This window comes from Amphiura filiformis, chromosome 5 (assembly GCF_039555335.1).
Source record: "Amphiura filiformis chromosome 5, Afil_fr2py, whole genome shotgun sequence".
In the NCBI taxonomy this organism is placed as follows: Eukaryota; Metazoa; Echinodermata; class Ophiuroidea; order Amphilepidida; family Amphiuridae; genus Amphiura; species Amphiura filiformis.
The window spans coordinates 74853246-74877952 of NC_092632.1; the positions used below are offsets into that span (position 1 = coordinate 74853246).

Genomic DNA, 24707 nt, shown 5'->3' on the forward strand with positions numbered 1-24707 from the left:
TAGTTCGAATCTCGAAGAGAGTTTTGTAAAAGTCGATTTGGCCTTGGCACATGGGCCTCATCCTCTATAACAGCAGGTTTACTTTCTTGTTGAATGGAGGCCTCGAGGTCACTGAACTGTGTATTTGGAGATGATGGCTCATAGCACACGTGTTAAGCAAAAACATACATGAGAAGTAAGCAGGTTACTGTGAGTGATACCATAGAAACGTGCTCTTTGTTTAAACATTACAAGTAACATTAGTGGCAAACATTAATGTTTCATATTGCTTGCAATCCCCTCCCCCCCCTCCCCCAAAGCAATGTTGGAGCCAATACTAGACCAATTGTCCGTTCCTGTCTCAGTATCAAAACAACATTGACTGGGTGGGTGCAGGAGGGGTGTTGAAAATTTATTACTAAATTAAATCCTTCATCACTGCCATCATCGTCACCATCACGACTCATCATCATCATCAACAACAACAACAACAACAACAACAACAACAACAACAACAACAACAACAACAACAACAACAACAACAACAACAACAACAACAACAACACCACCATCATCAACAACAACAACAACAACAACAACATCATCAACAACAACAACAACAACAACAACAACAACAACACCATCATCATAATCATCATCATCATCTACACCATCATCATCATCATCATCACCATCATCATCATCATCATCATCATCATCATCATCATCATCATCATCATTTACACTATAGCCACACAAATAGAAATCTTACATTAACTGCAAGTCATCAGAAAACAAAATATTTAAAACAAATTATTGTTTTATTACTGCATGCGCACAGTTTGCAACAACAACATCAACTGCCAGATTGTGCTCAATTGAAAAAAAAATAGATTTTTTAAAGTCTAATATGAAAAAAATTTTTGTTACTCCTTGTTAGAATACATCAGTCAACCTACCTTGTTGCTATCAGCATGATCAGTCTGGTTGGCAGTCATGATAACACACTCCTTGTTAGAATACATCAGTCAACCTACCTTGTTGCTATCAGCATGATCAGTCTGGTTGGCAGTCATGATAACACACTCCTTGTTAGAATACATCAGTCAACCTACCTTGTTGCTATCAGCATGATCAGTCTGGTTGGCAGTCATGATAACACACTCCTTGTTAGAATACATCAGTCAACCTACCTTGTTGCTATCAGCGTGATCAGTCTGGTTGGCAGCAGACTTGTAGTATTGGGACCCGTCATGAGTGCGGGTGCGGGTCCGAAAAGCCATGAGTACGGGTGCGGGTCCGAAGCCATGAGATGCGGTGCGGGTCGAACCCAAAATATGGTGCGGAATGCGTAATGCAGTGCGGAGCCATGAGTACGGGTGCGGAGCCATGAGTACGGGTAATGGTGCGGAAATTGGGACTCGAGTATGGGTACGGGTCCCAGTATGGGTACAGGTACGGGCCATGGGTACGGGTACAGATATTGGGACTAGAAACATTGTATGAGTCCCATTATGGGTACATGGGTATAAACAAAGCTATTGTTATTGATTATTGACATTAATTTATTGGCTATTATACCTTGCTGTAAATACACTCTTTGATGTCATTTATACCACAAAAAATGAATTAAACTACATTTCGCACCAATAGAATTAGAGAAATTAATTTTGTCATAAGCATATACAACATTTTAATTTGTTGTGTGTGCCATGAGTTGCTGAGACATTTCTATTTGCTAAGAAGTACTTCCATTTACAGACAATTGTAGAACTGGTTTTGTGGAATTAATCAAGTACAAAAAGAGATTGGTGATGGTCTTAGTGAATCTAACTTAAATATTTTGGGATACAAAAATCATGCAAACAATGTGTATTGACACATAGACTGTACAATACTAATTTCAACATACATTTAGCAGTGATATAGCATTCAAGTTATTATTCACCTCAAAACATCAACTGGATTTCAAATTTGATCCAAAATTTGTGGACTTAATTGTCAATATCGAATTTAGTGAAGCCTTTCATGCCCATCCACACATCCCAGCACACATCCACCAGATTATCCATTAGCTTAATATAATTATTATCATTAATTATGCACATCTGGATAATTATTAATATTTTGCCTGAGCTCCAATAAATCATAAATTTCTGTAAACATGGTATGGCAAAGGAACTCTGTATCATTTGACTCAAATGCACAAATGCACACACTGCCCAATTACATGTGGTGGGAAAATGTAGTTTTTATGTGTGCACTTGTGCTAGGGGAGTGTATTTGGATGGGGAATATTAAAATGATGAATAAAATAATGCTATAATAATGATATCAAAACATGATAACTTGAAATTCACCACAAACAACAATTTCTTGAAATGTTTTACTTCCAGTTTGCTATTTTTTCTGTATCAGTCAGAGTGTGAATGCTACATGTAGTATACATGTATGTGGCATAAAGTGTGCATAGGCTGGAGGCTGTCACAAACATGACAATGTAGGTACAGGGGTTCAAATTCGCAATCAATTGCGGGAACCAGTTTAGGTTCTCGCAAATGGCTTTTGCGAGAACCTTTGGTTCTCATCAGAACCAGGCTTTCGATTCCATAAAATATTGAGAAAAAAACCCTGTAAAATCATACCCTATAAATAGGTGGGAATTTGTATGCAACTTACTATAACATTATTAATAACAAAACCAAGTTGATTATCTTTTTTTTTTTGTTGTTGTTAAAAGCAGTTGTTTCAACTTTGAATCCTGAAAGTAATTTTAGTTTTACCGAACGTAAAATACTGACTACACTGTACACAGCAAGCTCAGCAACTTTCTTTAAGCTTATTAAACTTCGACTATCACTGTGACTTACCTATCATGCATTAATGATACCTCAACATAACATTCATGTATTAAATATAGTGCAGTTTAAAAGGTTTTACACCCGTATGAGTTCTATTTTTGGAGAATTTGAGGCCGCGGATGACCCAATCTCCTACTGCTAGCTACGCGATGAAGAGATGTCAAAACATGAAAATATACCATATACCGCAATACCCCTAATTTCACTTGATTTATTCATACCTAAATTTATTACAAATTTCCTTAAATGTTCGCTGAATATTGCTTTTAATAGCTTTTGTATGTACTGTTATATGATTCGCAATTTTACATTGTAAACCATATCTTTTCAAATGAAATGCAAATTAAATTAAATTAAATTTATTCCACGTATTATTTTGTACATCGGGTAAAGGGTGAGCACGTGTGTAATAAAATGACGACGTCATTTGACGATTAATTATTCATGTTACGATTAATTATTCATGTTTACCAGACACTTTCGTAAGAAAGAGATGCCGTGATTGGTGGAAATAGGCAAGGTGAAAGTGATACAAACCAATGAAGGAGACTTTCATTACTAGCGAGGTCACGGCTATTATTATGGGGGTGATCGTTTGTAAACACTAAAATTGCATGGGCCATGGATTTCATGCTCACTGTGCTTTCTGTTCGTGATCGTACAATAAATTGACAGCTAAAATGATGAAATCTTTGCCTTTTCCCCCATACATTTCAGAATTATATATTTTTTTATGCACTAATGATGTTATTAAGGTGAGCACATGCGTGTAATAGTTATATAATAAGCTTTAAATTGACGATGCCATTTAACGATTAATTATTCATGTCATGATTAATTATTCATATGACCCGACTCTTTGGTAAGAAAGAGTTGCCGTGATTGGTGGAAATACGTGAGATGAAGACCAATGACATAGACGCTTTTATTACTAGCGAGGTCATCTATACTATTAAAGAGGAACTTGCCGATAATCGATACTAATCGATACTTTGAAGATTATAGATAAATCATCTCAGAGATTATAGATAAATTATAAATTGATAAATATTGGTAGATCAACCAATGGTGAACCCGCACGCGTTGCTTTGTTGCTACGGACAAGCTTTAAAATACGCGTATCATATCGCCGCATGTTCAAGACAAACACACTGCTCACGGCGGATATTTCATGCTGTAACCGCTACACAGATGATTTTCGAAAAATTTTAAGTGATCTTTTTGAAAGTGATCATAGTTTATCCGTTCGTGGTGACTTTCGATGGAGAGTGGGCATTATTAGCATGGTAACAGCAACCGCTATATAATAAATCAGCTGCATTAGTTTACGATGACTGTTGGTAACTTATTTTGTGATAACTTTCCGAAGATTTTAAATTCAAGGTAGGCCTATAATATTGGAATTGCCGATAATCGATACTAATCGATACTTTGAAGATTATAGATAAATCATCTCAGAGATTATAGATAAATTATAAATTGATAAATAGATAAATAAATAAGTTCTAGCATTTCGGATGAATGGTAAATGCATAGATAGATAGATAAATTAATAAATACAAAGAATTATTTGGATTTATTTGGTAGATCAACCAATGGTGAACCCATGACGCGTTGCCGTTGCTACTGGACAAGCTTTAAAATACGCGTATCATATACGCGCATGTTCAAGACAAACACACTGCTCACGGCGGATATTTCATGCTGTAACCGCTACACAGATGATTTTCGAAAAATTTTAAGTGATCTTTTTGAAAGTGATCATAGTTTATCCGTTCGTGGTGACTTTCGATGGAGAGTGGGCATTATTAGCATGGTAACAGCAACCGCTATATAATAAATCAGCTGCATTCGTTTACGATGACTGTTGGTAACTTATTTTGTGATAACTTTCCGAAGATTTTAAATTCAAGGTAGGCCTATAATATTGGAAGTATAATTTGAGTTTATTCGTTTGTCATGTTGTGATGAATTTCAATGGGAGGGTGGAGCATTATTAGCATGGTAACCGCATAGCGAAACACTATGATATCTCAATGGCGTAGATTTCTTTTTGACATTGGGGGGTAGAGATATGAAAAACATTTCTTGAACTTGAAGTAGGCATATTATAATAGTGAATCCAGCACCTTTTGGCAACATTAACAGTGGCGTAGATTTCTTTTGATATGGGGATAGGTAGGGTCCGTTTCAATTTCTTGAAATAGGCCTACAGTGAATCCTGCACCGTTTGGCGACAGAATAATTTATGGCCATAATGAAGATGGTATTTTATATGATGCAAAAGTGGAACAAATTCGCACGAAGACCGCAAAAATGGGCACTTTTTAGTTTGGCCAAATTTCAGAATTATATTCATGGATTAATGAGATTATTAAATCACATTTCCGTTGCAGTAAAAAAGGTAAAAACAACACGAAATGTGATCTTAGACTTCCAAGCTTGTGCGCGAACCAATTTTGGTTAGCCCAGTTGCAACCCAGCGAGAACCTTCACGCTGAGCCGGTTCATGGGTTCAAGCGTCGGATTTGAAACCCTGTTTAATCTACCCTGTGTGTAGCATACATGTACATTTTGTGTAGCCAGGACTAGATTTACCTTTTTCAGGGCCCTGGGCCAGGCTACAATTTAGGGCACTTGCTATCTGGATCTATGCATGTGTTACTCCCCACCCAACCCCATCCATGTAACCTATTGTTTTGATTATGTCTATGATCAGAGGACTCAGTGCATGAGTGGAGTTAACAGGCTTGTGAGAAGTGAGAGTAGATCTACTCTCACTTTCTTACATGCATGTAGGCAGGCACTGTATGGTATGGTACCCGTACCCATGGGTCCCGGCCCATGAGTACAGGTACGGGTACGGGTCCCAGACCATGAGTACGGGTACGGGTCCCGGGCCATGAGTACGGGTATGGGTACGGGTCCCAGGCCATGAGTACAGGTACGGGTCCCAGTCCATGAGTACTGGGTACAGGTACGGGTCCGAAGCCAAAATAGGGCATGAGTATGCGGTAGTGCAGTGCGGGTCCGGAGCCATGGGTACGGAATGCGGGTATGGGTGCGGAAATTGGGACTCGAGTGCGGGTAATGCAGTATCGGGTACTACAAGTCTGGTTGGCAGTCATGATAACACACTCCTTGTTAGAATACATCAGTCAACCTACCTTGTTGCTATCAGCGTGATCAGTCTGGTTGGCAGTCATGATAACACACTCCTTGTTAGAATACATCAGTCAACCTACCTTGTTGCTATCAGCGTGATCAGTCTGGTTGGCAGTCATGATAACACACTCCTTGTTAGAATACATCAGTCAACCTACCTTGTTGCTATCAGCGTGATCAGTCTGGTTGGCAGTCATGATAACACACTCCTTGTTAGAATATATCAGTCAACCTACCTTGTTGCTATCAGCATGATCAGTCTGGTTGGCAGTCATGATAACACACTCCTTGTTAGAATACATCAGTCAACCTACCTTGTTGCTATCAGCATGATCAGTCTGGTTGGCAGTCATGATAACACACTCCTTGTTAGAATATATCAGTCAACCTACCTTGTTGCTATCAGCATGATCAGTCTGGTTGGCAGTCATGATAACACACTCCTTGTTAGAATACATCAGACAACCTACCTTGTTGCTATCAGCATGATCAGTCTGGTTGGCAGTCATGATAACACACTCCTTGTTAGAATACATCAGTCAACCTACCTTGTTGCTATCAGCATGATCAGTCTGGTTGGAAGTCATGATAACACACTTCTTGTTAGCATACATCAGTCAACCTACCTTGTTACTATCAGCGTGATCAGTCTGGTTGGCAGTCATGATAACACACTCCTTGTTAGAATACATCAGTCAACCTACCTTGTTGCTATCAGCATGATCAGTCTGGTTGGCAGTCATGATAACACACTCCTTGTTAGAATACATCAGTCAACCTACCTTGTTGCTATCAGCATGATTAGTCTGGTTGGCAGTCATGATGACACACTCCTTGTTAGAATACATCAGTCAACCTACCTTGTTGCTATCAGGGTGATCAGTCTGGTTGGCAGTCATGATAACACACTCCTTGTTAGAATACATCAGTCAACCTACCTTGTTGCTATCAGCGTGATCAGTCTGTTGGCAGTCGTGATAACACACTCCTTGTTAGAATACATCAGTCAACCTACCTTGTTGCTATCAGCATGATCAGTCTGGTTGGCAGTCATGATAACACACTCCTTGTTAGAATACATCAGTCAACCTACCTTGTTACTATCAGCATGATCAGTCTGGTTGGCAGTCATGATAACACACTCCTTGTTAGAATGCATCAGTCAACCTACCTTGTTGCTATCAGCATGATCAGTCTGGTTGACAGTCATGATAACACACTCCTTGTTAGAATACATCAGTCAACCTACCTTGTTGCTATCAGCGTGATCAGTCTGGTTGGCAGTCATGATAACACACTCCTTGTTAGAATACATCAGTCAACCTACCTTGTTGCTATCAGCATGATCAGTCTGGTTGACAGTCATGATAACACACTCCTTGTTAGAATACATCAGTCAACCTACCTTGTTGTTATCAGCATGATCAGTCTGGTTGGCAGTCATGATAACACACTCCTTGTTAGAATACATCAGTCAACCTACCTTGTTGCTATCAGCATGATCAGTCTGGTTGGCAGTCATGATAACACACTCCTTGTTAGAATACATCAGTCAACCTACCTTGTTGCTATCAGCATGATCAGTCCGGTTGGCAGTCATGATAACACACTCCTTGTTAGAATACATCAGTCAACCTACCTTGTTGCTATCAGCGTGATCAGTCTGGTTGGCAGTCATGATAACACACTCCTTGTTAGAATACATCAGTCAACCTACCTTGTTGCTATCAGCATGATCAGTCTGGTTGGCAGTCATGATAACACACTCCTTATCAGAATACATCAGTCAACCTACCTTGTTGCTATCAGCATGATCAGTCTGGTTGGCAGTCATGATAACACACTCCTTGTTAGAATACATCAGTCAACCTACCTTGTTGCTATCAGCATGATCCATCTGGTTGGCAGTCATGATAACACACTCCTTGTTAGAATACATCAGTCAACCTACCTTGTTGCTATCAGCGTGATCCATCTGGTTGGCAGTCATGATAACACACTCCTTGTTAGAATACATCAGTCAACCTACCTTGTTGCTAACAGCATGATCCATCTGGTTGGCAGTCATGATAACACACTCCTTATCAGAATACATCAGTCAACCTACCTTGTTGCTATCAGCGTGATCAGTCTGGTTGGCAGTCATGATAACACACTCTTTGTTAGAATACATCAGTCAACCTACCTTGTTGCTATCAGCGTGATCAGTCTGGTTGGCAGTCATGATAACACACTCCTTGTCAGAATACATCAGTCAACCTACCTTGTTGCTATCAGCATGATCAGTCTGGTTGGCAGTCATGATAACACACTCCTTGTTAGAATACATCAGTCAACCTACCTTGTTGCTATCAGCATGATCAGTCCGGTTGGCAGTCATGATAACACACTCCTTGTTAGAATACATCAGTCAACCTACCTTGTTGCTATCAGCGTGATCAGTCTGGTTGGCAGTCATGATAACACTCCTTGTTAGAATACATCAGTCAACCTACCTTGTTGCTATCAGCATGATCAGTCTGGTTGGCAGTCATGATAACACACTCCTTATCAGAATACATCAGTCAACCTACCTTGTTGCTATCAGCATGATCAGTCTGGTTGGCAGTCATGATAACACACTCCTTGTTAGAATACATCAGTCAACCTACCTTGTTGCTATCAGCATGATCCATCTGGTTGGCAGTCATGATAACACACTCCTTGTTAGAATACATCAGTCAACCTACCTTGTTGCTATCAGCGTGATCCATCTGGTTGGCAGTCATGATAACACACTCCTTGTTAGAATACATCAGTCAACCTACCTTGTTGCTAACAGCATGATCCATCTGGTTGGCAGTCATGATAACACACTCCTTGTTAGAATACATCAGTCAACCTACCTTGTTGCTATCAGCATGATCAGTCTGGTTGGCAGTCATGATAACACACTCCTTGTCAGAATACATCAATCCTTCAACAAACTCATTATCAGCCTTCTTGTTCACTTCTTCCTTGAAAGTATTGATAGCATCTTCAAATGTATGAGCTGGTCGGTAGTCTACTTTGACATACTTCTTGGCAGGGATAATTTGGATCTCAGCAGCAACCAGCAAACCTAAGGTTCCGTATGACCAAGGAGCAGTGTAGAACAGGTCGGGGTTTTCATCCTGAAAAGGAAAAGGTTCTCCTTATTCAAGAGTTAACAACCTTAGGACATTACAGGATATAATTATGCAGATTGAATCCATTTCAAAGCTGGCTAAGTAGAAACTAATTACTGTATTTGTTCCATTAATTGCCCATTAATCGCACCCTGTATTTTAGGGTGAAGGTTATAATTAGGGTTAGGATTAGGGTTATAATTAGGGTATAATTAGAGTGATTAGGATTAGGGTTAGCATTATAGAGGGCACGGTGGGTCAGTGGTTACAGCCTTTGACTCATAATCTGAGAGCTTGCTCAACGTGTGTTGGTTCGATTCCCCGTCCCACCACCGTGTTGCACCCTTGGGCAAGGCGCTTTGCCTCGCTTGCCTCACCCCACCCAGGTGCAATGGGAAGCTGTTAGGGGATAGTCACAGTCATTGTACTGATGAACCCTTCGCCACTTGTTGGCTGCAAACGTGGTTCCGACATATTCTAATGACGGTGGAATAAATGTAAGACCATTTGAGGCTGTTTACGGCATAAAGCGCTATATAAATATCTACATTTATTTTATTTATTTATTTATAATTGGGGTGAGTTAGGGTTATAATTAGGGTGGGTTAGGATTAGGGTTAGACTTATATTTGTGCACAGGGTATACCAGAATTATTCTGTGGGCGCTTTTTTTAAAATTAACAATGTTAAATAGTCATCCATCACCATCTGATAGTATTTAGTTACTCACAGTTAGTGCGCCCTCACAAAAAATGGTGTCTACCCCCTACGAAATAGCATCATAATTTAATTTTAGTGCTCATTTTCAATATTTTTAGGGCTCAATTTCCCACATAGGTCAGCTTAATGGAAGTATTTTGACAGTACTGGATGGGCGGTTAATAATATCACATTTTGCTTCTTATAAGGGCATGGGCAGTTAATGGAATAAATACGGTACACATGATTCCCACGAGCTTCAGATAATTTGACATGTAGCAATATGCTGGGGATCAAAGTTGGTTTTCTTAAAACTTATAAATGGAAATGAACCAGACTTAACAAAAGGCTGTGATATTAGGCACCGTGGGCAGAGCTCTGTTCCTTTTTGATGGTACAAAAATGTGATTTAAGCACAATTTTGGCAAGATGGTGCCCTATTACTCGCCTTGTTATTACGCAGTTCACAATAATGCTGAATCCAGATACAAGAGTCTGGATGACTCCAAATCTGTATAGCAATGGGCCTGGTTGAATGAAAATGGTGGGAAATGAAGTAATGTCAAAATGGTTCACTTCTGTTGACACTTTGACAAAGGGATTTTTGCAATATCCATGATGGTCTTTTTGTTTCATTTCTTTTCAGTGACTGCCCCAAGGTTTTAGAATGGCTTACCATCTACAATCAAGAATGCCATCAGCCTGGACTCATTTAACTCATTGATCAAAACTCACTTATTTTCATAATTTTTGCTGCCATTGCTTTTTGTATTTTTGAATTTTTTTGTTTTCTTTTCTCTTGCGCCTTGAATCCCTAGGCAAAGGCGCATATAAATACTTTTTGTTATGTTGTTATGTTATGTTAATAAAAACTTGCATGTCAACATAAATTACATAATCAGAACATTTGAAACACTTCATTTTACTCTGTAAACTGATCAATGCCCAGGGGGGGGCACTCCAACTTTGGAGGTGACGCGTATATAGGGCTGTTAAGACCCCCTTTTTCAGCATCGCTGTCACCCAAAGACCCCACATTTTTTACGAACACATGCTCTGTCACCCAAAGACCCTTATTTTTCCATTTGATCTGTCACCCAAAGACCCTTACAAATTCAATTTGAACAGCAACTTTCATTTATCACTGATTTTGTTACTTATTTTGAAAAAATAAAGAAATTTGAAGCCATTTAGAACTAGAAATTCGATTTTCGAGGTTTTTGTGGCACTTTTTCGGCTCTCAGCCAAAGATTCCATTTAAAAAAAGGTCATATTCTCACCCAATGATCCCATATTTTTTACATTTTGCTCTCACGAATGCCAAAAATCATGCTCTCACCCAATGACCCCATATTTTTTACATTTTGCTCTCACCGAATGCCCCTTAGTGCGAAGTGCCAGCCCTACACCTATATCCATTTCATATTGAAGTGCCCCCCCCCCCGGGATCAATGCAACATCAATTTGATGTATTTCATAATTTTAAGCTGAATGCATAATGAGGAAAGTAGACAGCCTATATGTTTCAATCTAGTAGGGTATACATGGTATAAGACAATATAATGCGAGGAATATGCGAGGATCGGAAATAAATGATGGAAGCTTAAGAAATTTAGAGAATAAATGATAGGATTTTGTCTTTTGCCTATCCAATATCGTGTCATAATGGATGGGCTGGCCAATATTTTGAGTAGTGGATGCCGGCTATCATTTATTCTCATTCTTATTCAGTTTTAATGTAATTTTTGCGACAAAAACTGCCTTTTTCAAAAACAAAAAAAAAGTTACTTTTATGAGGACATCCCCGTTGTTTTAAATGAACGAACCCATCACGAACATCTAAGCCGCCAAATCGCGTTCTTGGTTCTCGCACGTGTATTACGCTTGAACGCATTATCGCGAGATCATTGAGGAGCAACAAGCGTACACCGTTGCGTGGCGGCGCGCGCCCTGACTAATATCACTATCAACTATTGTGAGATATTATACACCAGAAAACCAATCAAATTACGTGAATTCTTTACAAGACGCACCCATTGAATAAGAATATGATTTAAATGCCTTTATGAAACTCGGGCAATGACACAGTGCGAGATTATGCAATCAAGACACGGCGAGATTACCTGTGTACCAACTGTGAACTCAGGTAGTCCAGTGGTATAACTCTCACCCGCTAATCGTGAGGTCTGGGATTCAACATGCTTTGCCGAGTCCTGATTTTTTCTGCTCTTTCTACTTATTATATGTCAGTTTGCCTGAGCTTCATAAAGTCAATTTAATTGTAATTTCTTGGGCTTGCATCATTTATTTCCGATCCCTCACATATATTTTGTGTCTCGCATTGTCTTACGCCCTGCCAGGGTGAAGCATATAGGCCATCTACTTTCTTCATTATTTAATACTCGGCCACTAACATAAAATCAAAGCGCTGTAATTCCGCTGCCATGGTGGATCACCACAATCAGATCGCATCAACTAGGCTGGTTGCAGCCGAACTTGGCGCAAACCTATCCGCACTTAGATTGTAACATCCACCAATTATCTATGCAGCTCCCCAAATTCCATGGGTGAAGGAAGTTTTTGATAGCCAAACAACTAATCACCGATTTTTTGAAAGCAGGAGGAAACCGGAGATCCTGGAGAAAACCTGCGAGAGCGAGCATGGAATCGGGATAAACCAAGTGCACATGAGTCCTTGGGCCGCGCCGGGGCTTGAACCCGGGACCTCAGTGGTGCAAGGCGAGGGAATAAACGCTGCGCCAACTAGAACACTAAGACACACACAGTGAGAGAGTGTATGCAATCATAACTAAGTGAGATTACCTGTGTACCAATCGGCACTGCGAACACAAGTCTTAGTAGAATAAAAGTAAGCGTACCTTAGAGCACTTGACAAGGCTTCCATCAGCTAAAACAAGCTCGTAGGACAGACATGTATGTTGGAATAAACCATATTTATGTGAAGATGTCTCTATGCCAACACCCATGATTAGTCCACCTGCAGAAGGCAATAGATGATAACCCAGCAAACACAAAACGTTTTCGACATCATTCGCAAAAGGTTATAAAAGGTTGTCAGAAAAGCGTTTAAATGTCGGGTTATATAAAGGGTATATTAAGAGTATAAAAGGTTTTCATAACCTTAAAAAACATGTTTTGATAATCTACAGCTAAGCAAACAAAAATGTTTTATAGAAAACGTTTAAATGTCGGGTTATATAAAGGGCAGTGTTTACTCAGAGGCCGTATGTCTCAATTTTGGCCCAGTGAAAATTATTTTTGTCTCACAAAAATTTGTAATGCTGTATTACAATTAGTCAATTTGGGGAATTACTGGGCCAAAATTGGGACAATTTGGGAAGAAAATGTTTCATTTGGCGCACCCAATTTCCAGAGAGAGTAAACACTGATAAAGGGTATAAAAACGTTTTAATAACATTCCAAAAACATTCTTGAAAACTTGATACAAAACATTCTAAACAGAATGTTATTTTGTGGTTGAAAAAATATTTTGCGAAAAATGTTTGCCCAAAATATTTTCAATAACGTTTTAAAAACGTTTTCATGACCTTTATATAACCTGACATTTAAATGTTATTAAAAGGTTTTGAAAAAAAAACGTTTTAAGAACATTTCTGTGTTTGCTATGTTCAAATATTTTAACATAAAATTATTTAAGTATTGACACAATATTTGGCAAAAATAGTTTCAAAAATAGTTTACAATAACATTTTTTGAAAACATTTTAAAATATTGTTGTAGTGTGTTTTCATACAAAATGTTTTAAAACGTTATCATGACCTTTATATAACCCGACATTTTTATGTTATTAAAACGTTTTTACCTGAACCAAAAGCCAAAACATAACTTATATAAAACGTTTTTAAAACGTTTTTGTGTTTGCTGGGAAATTAGCATGATTAAAATAACATAGAGTTCTTGGTGACTGCAGAAAAGTTGAAGTATGTGGCTCTCCAAATTATCTTAACAAGTGATCAGTGCATAGTAGCAAACGCTGCATAGACTACTTAACTATCAAAGTAGTAACTGTATCTGGTTAAAGAGCTTGTGCAACTGTCAGGGGCTCAGCCAGGGGGGGGGGGGGGGGCTGGGGGGGGGGGAAAACTACACCCCCAGAACATTTTCAGGGATAAAATGGGGACGGCAAAGAGTAGAGTGTCCTTAAAATGACTAAAAATGGGACAATTGTTATTATCCTGTTGCTTCTGTTGTCCAATGTCCCAAATTCAGCACGGTAACAGCTATCCCATATTTTATTCCACATGTTGATACATGTAAGATCAGAAATCACTTGAAAGCTGAGTCCATCCCATATTGCATATCATATTCCACATTAGACATTGTGTAAGATGAGATCATATAACACATACCTACAGTAAGATCATCTAATTCTGGCAGCACAGGTAGAGTCCATCCCAGTGGATTTAGCATAGCAGTAATCTGTCCCATGCTAACTAATGGTTCCACACGCATCACACGTCTCTTGGTGTCTACTTCTAGAATATCTACCAGGTTGACATGGATATTACGCATAGTCTTTTTATAGAGACCTCTTCTTGGACTTATGGTCTGCCATCCTGGTCTTGATGTACACATGGGTTGTTTGCAACCATCCTCTTTCCATTGTTTTACCTGTAAACAGTACCAACGAACACAAGAATATACAGTTAAATTATTTCACACATTAAATTGAGTAATCCATGTGAAAACATAAATGACATAGAAGCACAAAGTCTTCATTGTCTTGACTGAAAATGATGTGCAAGAGGGAAAATGTAAAGGAATTCAAATTAGAGGATAAACAGTATTTTTTGGTTTGTACTATCCTCCTCCGTGTGATATATGACAGGCAGGTCCAATACTACGATAAAATATGGGACCTGCCTGTCGTCTATCCACAGTAGAGGATAGAAAAAACAAAAATTCATATCATTTATTCTCATTCTTCGTCACTTTAATATTACTTTAATAACCAATGATAACTATAAACTATTTTATAAAAACTGCCCTTATTCTAAAATGAACAAAACTTGTTTATAACTTTAAGTTGCAAGAACTGTAAGCATGTACGAGTATTATGTCTCAAGTCTATGCAAACAATATGCTACAGTCACGCACCTCTACAGTCTACAAGCATGTTATGCCATATCAATACACAAAATGACGTATCATCTGTGGCCTGATAGGCAACATATCCAAAACAGGCAGTGTAGATTTAAAAAAGAGTCACCAATTCAGGTAACTCCATTGGAAATTCACACTCCCTCCCTGTAAGAGATTAAGGGCATGTCTTCCATAGGATATAGGAGTGGATGGATTTCAACTAGAATAGCCCATTTTTATTAAGATCCTAAAAGTTTCAAAAACAAGTTACTCCGGAGGTCACTCCCATTGTGGCCTGTACACCATCGCGATAATCAACTTTTGAAAAGCACCCTAAACAAGGATTTAACCCTTGGCTAAAAGCGACACCCTAAACAGGGATTTCATTCCTAACATCAAATTTCATACCCTAAATTTCATTTCAGCGTATTTAGCAATTGCAATTTTGCTACCCTTTTTTCCAATTTTTCATGTTTTTGACACCCTAAACGCGATACGCTGGCAGATCGTGCCTACCCACCCTAAAAAACTTGACCCTTTTACGCGTTTTCATTATCGCGGATGGTGTACAGGCCACAATGGGAGTGACTCCCGGGAAGTTACTACATAGAATCACCTTAAATAACAAATCCTGTGTAAGTGGTAATTTGTGCGAGGGTTTTATTTCGAGAGTTTCGCAAATGGAGTTCCAACAGTGAAATTAACACCCTGCGAAAATGTCTCTCACTACAAATTGCAAAATTAACTGTATGCAAAATTATCACTTATGCAGTATGCAAAACAAAGTCCTTTTACCTGTTTCTGTATATCTGCCACTCTCCTGTCATGTAATTTTGGGGCACTGTTCAACCTGAATATAATCCAGTTTCTTACAAAGAAGACCACATTGTACAAGACTGTTAGAGGCATAAGAACAAAGCAGGAGAGGATCCACCGATAGTTGATGAGGATGTATTCCAATCCTTTGATTCGCATCCATATGATTAAACTTAACAATGGAGTACATAATGCAGCCAACCACACTTCATATGATGCCATGTTGTTCCTTTAGTAGTTCAGTTCCGACAGATGGTTCTGTATCTGAAATACAATTCAAGTTCAAAACCAATTTTAATCAGATCTTTGAACATTGTTTAAAATCAATTTTCACATAATTATTTCAAAAATATGAGCGGCACCCGAAAAACAAAAACAATGTAGGGGGTGTGGGGCAAAGTGAAATTCAGGGGCAGCAAAAATCAACAAATTTTGCACAAAATAGCTGCAGTGCAAAATGTGGAAATTTTCGTAATTTGGGGTTTTTACGGGCCGGGGGGGGGGGGCTGGGAGGAAGAGTACTGACTGGTCCACCCCCTGTGGTGCTGCCACTGTTTTAGTGTTACATTTAGGTCGTGTTCTCACTACAGACATGGGGTCTCGTACCTAGGTCCGAGTCCACATACAAGTGGACTCAGTCCACATTGATTTCGCGTTCTCACTAACACCAAAATGCTGATGTAGGATTGACTCCACTTACCCGGATGTTATAATATCAAGCGCTTCAATGCATGACCATGACGTCACAAATTCTGTTCCAATGCATGTTTTGAGCCGAACTCACAGCACAAATCAAACTTTACTATAGACTATCAATTTTGAAAGATCATGTTTTATTTCCAGTCCCCCTGATATATTCCTTCAATTTATGGATATGTTATTTTGTGATATATGCATGTATTTGGAAAGATCTGAAATAAACACCTCTAAAAACTGTTATTTTATATAGGCCTATACGTGTAAAATGAGAGAAATACATCGTGTTGTTATTTCTGATTTTGGTCAAGCACGCCGATTCACACGCAACACAACCTCTAAATGGAAATCACCATCAAAATTACTAATTTTGATTGGTAATTTTAACTCATTCTAGCAAAATGTACACCTCAAAAACGAATATTACACCTGAATATTCTTTTGTATAATACTGTAAAGCCCAATGCATGTCGTTTTGTTTAATTCTGAAACTGGATAAATCATAAAAGCTGTATCTTGCCGCGATGCCGTTGTGTTTTCACACTGCACGAGAAGCATGCTGCTCATCAAACTACGGCAAGCATCTCGAACGAAGGAACGTCCGTGTAGGCTATATCCACTTTCCCCTCGACTTTTTTCCGCATAAAAAATAAATATTGTAAATTCATGAAATAAAGCATGCATGTATAAATTTGTTCTATAATACCAGCTACAAATTTTAGAGTTAAAAATGCATGTTTACATTTTATCATGGAAAATTATATAATGTAGACATGTATATTGTATAGGCCTATTATAGTACAACGACGGCCATCAAGGTTGTGTATACAACATTTCCGGTATAATAATATAATAAAATAAGTGGATCGAGTCCACTGAAAACGTGTTCTCACTATGCTGTTTGATACCACGTCCTAGGTACGAGACTACCTCAATGAGGTGGTCTCGATGCTACATCCTGGATGTAGGATCGAAACCACTTATTTCGCGTTCTCACTATGCTTGGAAGTGGACTCGATGTGGACTCGATGTAGGATCGAGCCCACGTCCTGGTATCAAACAGGCATAGTGAGAACGCGCCCTTAGTTGCTCTGCCCTAGTGGTGGTGCCACTTGGGGGCAGTCAGAACTCTTTCTTCCCTGTTACCCCCAGTAAAAACCCAAAATTACACAAAAAAATCAACTTTTTGGGAGTAATTTTGGGCACCACCACTGGATGTGGACTGTCAGAATGATAAATTAATTGTTAATGATCGAATTAAACTCACTTGAACAATTGACACTACCTCTGTGGAAGATTTTGGAAATAGCTGCCATAGAGGGAGTATGTTTTCAAATGTAATTGGTCAGGGTTAATCATTTTAAAACCCATACTCTCCCTGTATTATGGCTTTATACCTGTATCTTCCATAACTGGAATATGTCAATGGAAGTTACCCAATTGTCTATTCTATTCAAAACTCATACTCCCTCTGTGGAAGACTTGAGCTAAATCTTCCACCGGGGTAGTGTGGATTTTAAATGGAATAGCCCAATTTTGGAACAAGGAAGTACGGTGGTATTTTGTTGTGGAACGGTAGGTGTTAAAATAATGAACACAGATTTTCAAGAAAACAGGTATATATAATAAAATATGTACATTGTATAGGGACTATGTATTGTGAATGTGATCTGCTTCTTGGGGACCAAAGGAGGCATATTTGAAAATTGAGTTACTATAATTTAATATTACCGGCCTTATACAAACATTAGGCTATCATATACTGAAACAAGAAACATTTACACCTATTTTCCCCTTTGCAAGATTTTGGTAACAAATCTATTTTATACCCCTTTTGGACACAATTAACAAAAATATATAAACTACCCCAGCTAAGTTGATCAAGGTTGTAAAAAACTCAAATCAGTTTTTTAATTATAGATGGCTGCCTAAATTTGTTGAAAACAACTAATGCTATTTTGGCCACTTTAGCCCATTCTTGATGATCACACCACCTTAAGCTATCATTTTCTTCGGAAGGGAGTCCCAAATTTACAAAAAGTCGGCATCAATAAAATTGTGACCCCCCCCCCATTTCCTCAAAAAGAAAATTTATTACACCTACCACCTTTCCCCTAAATAAGCTAAAATTGTATTGAAATCAGTCTTTTTGAATAAAATAAGCACAGTCCACACTATCTGTGGTTATCTTGTGACTCCCTACATTTTGGCCATCAAAAAGTTTATGACCCCCTATTTTTCTTTCCAAAAATATATGACCCCCATATATTTGGGACCCCCCCTTCCAAAGAAAAAGATAGCCCCCTTACAGTTACAGCCTGAGAAATCAACACCTTTACAGACTGAGAAAATCAATGATCACTGCTGTGGCCCAAGACACATCATAATTAACTATTTTGCCTCACTCAGCATGATCAGGACCACAAGCCCTCATCATCAGCTTACACTGTAACTCAGTAGTTCTGTTGGAACAAGGATGTGCCCATGCAAGTTAGTTCCTTGTTCACTGAGGAGCACCATATTGGGAGATGACGTGGCTTGAACTCACATCATCACACAGCAGTGCAAAGGAGTACCACATCAAGTGAGCAAACTTGACATCCCTATTGGAAAAGTGTCATTCAAAGTACACTTACCTTTATGCAATCTTATATAACATTAATTAAGCCCTTCTTATAGCATTACAATAACATCCATTTTACCTTATGTCAGACTACCGCCTGTCGGGCCACCTGTACCAGATCATAAAATGCAGTACAAATAAGATTATGTTTCTTATCAAATGTCAGATTGTAAAAATAGAATTGAGTCTAAAGATAGCCCCCGCTCTTACACAAAGATCACCAACTATACGGTGACATAACCATGTGTTGTTATCAAATGTGTTATGAGAATGAAGCCCGGAATGAAGCTGGCCCACTTTTGTAACATTTGCAGAGGAGGACACCCTCAGTGTTTTCCAGAATTTTGATTTTTACATGATAAATGTAAGTTAATCAACTAACATACATTGTACACTGCAAAATCAAGGTTTGCCCCCCCCACTTTTAAGGCCAAAAACCCCAAATCACACAATTTTCCACTTTTTGCCACAATTTTGTAAATATTTGTTGATTTTGCCCCCCCCAAAAAAAAAAAATTCACTTTGCCCCCCCCCCCCCATGAAAAAAATTCCTGGTGCCGCCACTGATTAGGCCAAAAAAATATAATTGTTTGTTTGTCCTCCACAGCTTTGAAAGAGGACGTATGGCGGGCGGATTTTTTTTTTTTTTTAACCTTGCTAGAGCTAAATGCTACAATCATTCATGGTGACTTAAAAAAAAACCATTTTGTTTCTTTAATATGCAGTTAAAGTTATAATTTGTGTTCATGTCATAGTCTTTTAATGATTTGGTGGACTTTTTTTAATTTTCAACCATGAAAGAGGTCCAGAGATACTCCAAATCTGGAAAAAAAATTGAATTTTACTTATAAAAAAAAAAATTGAAAAAAAAAAAATATTGGTCAGGCCTTCATCTGAGGAGCGGGCGGTGGAGGACAAACAAACAACTTTTTTTTTGGCCTTATGTGCATGGACAAGACCAATAAATTTTGCACTGTGTGAATACAGGACTTCTCACCCTGTCCAACATGAGCTAACATGAATATTTTCCACACACAAGACTTCTCATGGGAGGGGGTGGGGTGGGATGCATTTATATATGAATTTACTAGAGCCTCTACATCTGCAAATTAATGAAGACCTACATTTTTGCAAAAGATTAAAAACCCTTTCAAAACCGAGTTACAGGGTAGAGCATCTCCCTCCCCGGTTACCCCCCCCCAAAAAACAACAACAACACTATAAGTATTAAAATACTTAGTGTCCTTGTTTTAAATTCCCAATTTTAACATAATAGTCATTCCTAACAAACAAACAGAAAACATACACACATTAATTTTAAACAAATTTTTAATTCAAACATATTAAAAGTGTAAACTTAACCTTAACATTCAATAAACTTCACTTATAATGTACATATATCAGTAATGTATAAGACCGCATTACAAAATAACTACCCAACAAACACTGTAAAAACATTTTGTTGAACAGGTCATATTTTGGTTTTGGTGCAAACGGCTTAATAACATAAAAATGTCCGGTATATAAGGTCATGAAATCATTTTAACACATTTTGCATGAAAATATATTACAATGTTATTTTGGCAAACTTGATAAACCTTGGCAAAATATTTTGTATAATATCTTGTTGACATTTAAATAACATTATGGTAGAATATTTGGCAGCAAGTTTTCAAAAAATGTTTTTGAATGTTAATTGTTATGAAACATTTATACCCTTTATTTAACCCCGCATTTACATGTTTTCTGCCAACCTTTGGTGAATAATGTGAAAAACGTATTGTGTTTGCTGGGTATATGACTATATTATGCAGTATAATGCCAATATCAAGATTGATGGATTGGACGTGATATCAAAAGCGATTTTACATTTTAAATAAGCGCTGTGGGGAGGTCATAACCCAGTTAGCTTAGTTTTCTATCCCTATTATGTGGTTGCGACCAATAATGTGGTGCACATGTATTTAATATACAATGTGGGTTTTCAAACCCCTTCAAGGCACAATATATTGAAAGTTCATAGGGTTACCATGGTTTACTTGCAAGCAGTATTCAAAGTTACAATTTAAAACTTGAATCAGGAATATTCAGAAAAGAAACCAAAAGATCTTGAAACAAAGTCCTATTAAAGTGGAAATTTTGTAGAACATCAATTTTCATCTTTTTCACGGTCAATAAACTGCGAAAATAAATGTGTTAATAATGTTCTTTTATGTATTGGTCGCAAAAATTACCCCACAAAAATAACTACTTTTACAGTATTAGGCCCGGGTATTAGGGAGGGGTTAACAATGTCAATTACATTTTTCATTCCAGTTTAACAGTTTTGTTACAGATTGGTAGCAGCAATGAAACAAACCGCTTTTTATGGGGCTTTATCAATCTTTCAATGGTGGTTTCCTTTTGTGATTTTTTCACATGACTTCATTAACTTTGTTTGACTAGTTTAGCTAACAAATTCATTCATCATTTTCTAATTTTTGATCTATTAGGTTGGTGCATGTTTTGGTATTAAAGCACCTACTATTCAACACACAATAAATTGGCCAAATATTTAGTTTTTCGATATTATTCTATCAATCCTGACAATCTATTCAACCACACAAACCACAAGTTGTCACCAATTTAATTGCTTTATGTTGAAATGGTTAAATGTTTGGCTAAAACTTGTGAAAGAGTTCTTTAGGCTAAAGAATTGCATGATGCTCAATAATATGCCTGGAATTAAGGTCTTTTTTCCGCTAGCACTATCACCTCTTAGTTGCATCAACAAGCAATGTGAAAGGAAATACAAAGTTGATTCCCACAATTCTATTACCGTACTGACTCGAGTATTATAGTTCCACCATGTTTTTCTGTGAGCATTTCTCAAAATTTGGGGTGGAACTCTACTCGAATTTCAAATTTATTCAAAGTTGTTGGTTTTTTTTTTCAGTTTTGTAGTGTCCCTGGACCAAGAACTTAACGCTAGGGTCATTCATGGTTGACTTATTAAAAAAAATTTGTTTGTGTATTTAAAGCCATATTATAACATTTGCTGAGGAAGACGCCCTCACTGAATTTTTAAAATTCCTTTTTTTACACGATTAAATTGTACTTTATTAAACCAATATACCCTGCAAAAATCAAGGCTCTAAGTGCTGTAGTTTTGTCAAAATCCGTGATTTTGAATTAAAGGCTGATTCAGCACTTTATTATTACGATGGAATTATTAGTCGAACGCATACACGATGTTCATAACACACAGTACGTCACGGCGTGCGGGACGGTGATATACACAACAAAGAGTCGTACCACAACATGACCGAATGAGTGGTACGTATTGGCGACATGTGCGCTGGTAGTAAATTCCAATTTTCTTTGCTTTGCCGTAGTTGTTCGGCTAAAAAATAAAAGGGGATATATCTGACAGTAAAAGCTAACAATTTATGGCAAAGAAATGCTAATCTATTTTGTTTGAAAATGTTATAATATTGCTTTAATATGCAAAGTGATAATTTGTGTTCATGTCATACTCTATTAAAGCCTTAATGTACGATCTTTGTTCAGAATATACCTTTATTTTTTTCAAAACCGATTTTTTGGCATATTTGTAATACTTACACATGTTCCAACTTAAATCTATGAGCAAACGGTCAAATTCGCCATATTTGTAGTAAAATGGGATGATTTTCTGTTGGTCAGACATATTATCATAATTTTTAGATTATGATAATATGTCTGAACGACTCGCAAATCATAGTCTCCTACAAAGCCAGTTCAGTTACGCTCCCTCCACATGTGGAGGGAGCGTAACCAAACGGGCTGCGTAGGAGACTACTCTGAGGCCGCACTCGCCGTCCTAATCCAAATAGTACGAGATATTTCGAGTGATAGAGGTGAAGTTTATGATGTTGTTTCTTTGCAAATTCCCAATGTTTTTAGCGTCCAAATGTATTGTGAACTTTCATTATGATTGCATATTATCATTTTGGAAGAAAAAAAGAAAAATCTAAAAATTTAAAAAGATCGTACATTAAGGCTTTAATGATTTCAAAAGGGATACAAATTCAATGCTTTTTTTATTATACTGTTATAAGTCAACCATGAATGATACTAGCAAAACTGAAAAGAAAAATAACTTTCAAATTATTTTTTCGAAAACTTGGGGGTTGGACTTTACTCGAAGGTGGGACTATACTCTAGCGTCAGTACGGTACATAAAGGGGTAGAGAAGAAGCGACCTTCAAGGGGGTCAAGTCACTGAATATCAAAGTCACTTGCTTTATTTTACCTCAAGTCACAAATCCTGACTTGTTACAACAATGCCTTCAAGGTGCACGGGTTCATTCTTATGAGCTCCCCCACAACCATTTTGAATTGAAATGCATTTCAAAAAGACCCAAATACATCATCATTTTACTAAAATATTAAAACCTCAAACACTTTTTTACAATACTTGCATTTAACCCAAATGTTTTCTTCTGAAGCATGTGCCATCTCATTTGTCTTCTTTTGAGCATGCTGAGTGTGTCCATCTGTATAACACAGTTCCTCACAAAACTCAAGATTGTGAGTGTCCTCGTGTTTGTTCTTGTTAATCAAGCGACGGAATGTCTTTGAGCAATACCGGCAGCTATGAGGCTTTTCTCCTGTATGTTTCATTTCATGTTCATTTTTCAGCTGTCCTTCACAAGTAAACCTCTTCTCACAAAATTTACATTTGTGAGGTTTTGTCTTTTCATTGTGTGTTATTTCATGTGCTTGTTTGTCATTTTCATCACTAAATCTTTTCTCACAGAACTGACACTTGTGAGGATTTTCCTTCACAGAGTGTTTCATTTCATGGCGATATTTGTCTCCCACCTTCCTGAAACTCTTTTCACAATAGTAACATTTGTGAAGCTTTAGTCTAAGATGCATTCTTTCATGCTTGTATTTCTCACTGGAGGTAACAAAACTCTTGTAACAATACTGACACACAAATGGTTTTTCTCCAGTATGTCTCCTCTCATGTTTATTTTTGTCTCCAACATGGAGAAACTGCTTCTGACAGAACTGACATTTGTGTCGTTTTTCAACTGAATGAGTCAATTCATGTTTTTTCTTTAATCTTATATCTGCAAATCGTTTCTCGCAATACTGACATTTGAGTGGTTTTTCTAAGTGAATCTTCTCATGTACATTTCTGTTTCCCACTAAACTAAATCTTTTATCACAAAACTGACATGCATATGGTTTTTCCCCAGTATGTTTCCTCTCATGTGTCGTCACTGTCTCCTCCTAAAGTAAATCTCATGTCACAATATTGACATTTGTAGGGTTTTTCCCCAGTATGTATCCTTTCATGACTTGTCTTGTTGCCAAGGAAACTAAATCTCTTCTCACAATATTGACATTTGTGGGGTTTTTCCCCAGTATGTATCATTTCATGGCTTTTCTTCTGGCTAAGGTAACTAAAACTCTTCTCACAATATTGACAAGTATGACTGCTCTCTCCATTGACTGCCATGATGCAACAGCTTCATCTGGAAGTCAGACAAAATATAGAATGTATGTATTACTGCATTTTTCTAGACATGAAAAAAACTACCAGACTCTAGGATGAAAGGAGAGGAC

General features: G+C 37.7%; 1 protein-coding gene across 1 annotated transcript in view; it reads right to left on the bottom strand.

The window, feature by feature from the left end:
* Nucleotides 1–24707, bottom strand: part of LOC140153697 (delta(24)-sterol reductase-like) — a 60802-nt gene that overhangs the window by 21843 nt on the left and 14252 nt on the right. Inside the window, exons 2-5 of the mRNA XM_072176520.1 lie at nt 15770–16054; nt 14242–14503; nt 12730–12848; nt 8891–9157 (exon numbers count right to left, since the gene is read on the bottom strand). Coding sequence (XP_072032621.1) covers nt 8891–9157; nt 12730–12848; nt 14242–14503; nt 15770–16012 — 891 coding nt within the window. The 5' untranslated portion in view covers nt 16013–16054. The remainder of the gene's footprint in view (nt 1–8890; nt 9158–12729; nt 12849–14241; nt 14504–15769; nt 16055–24707) is intronic.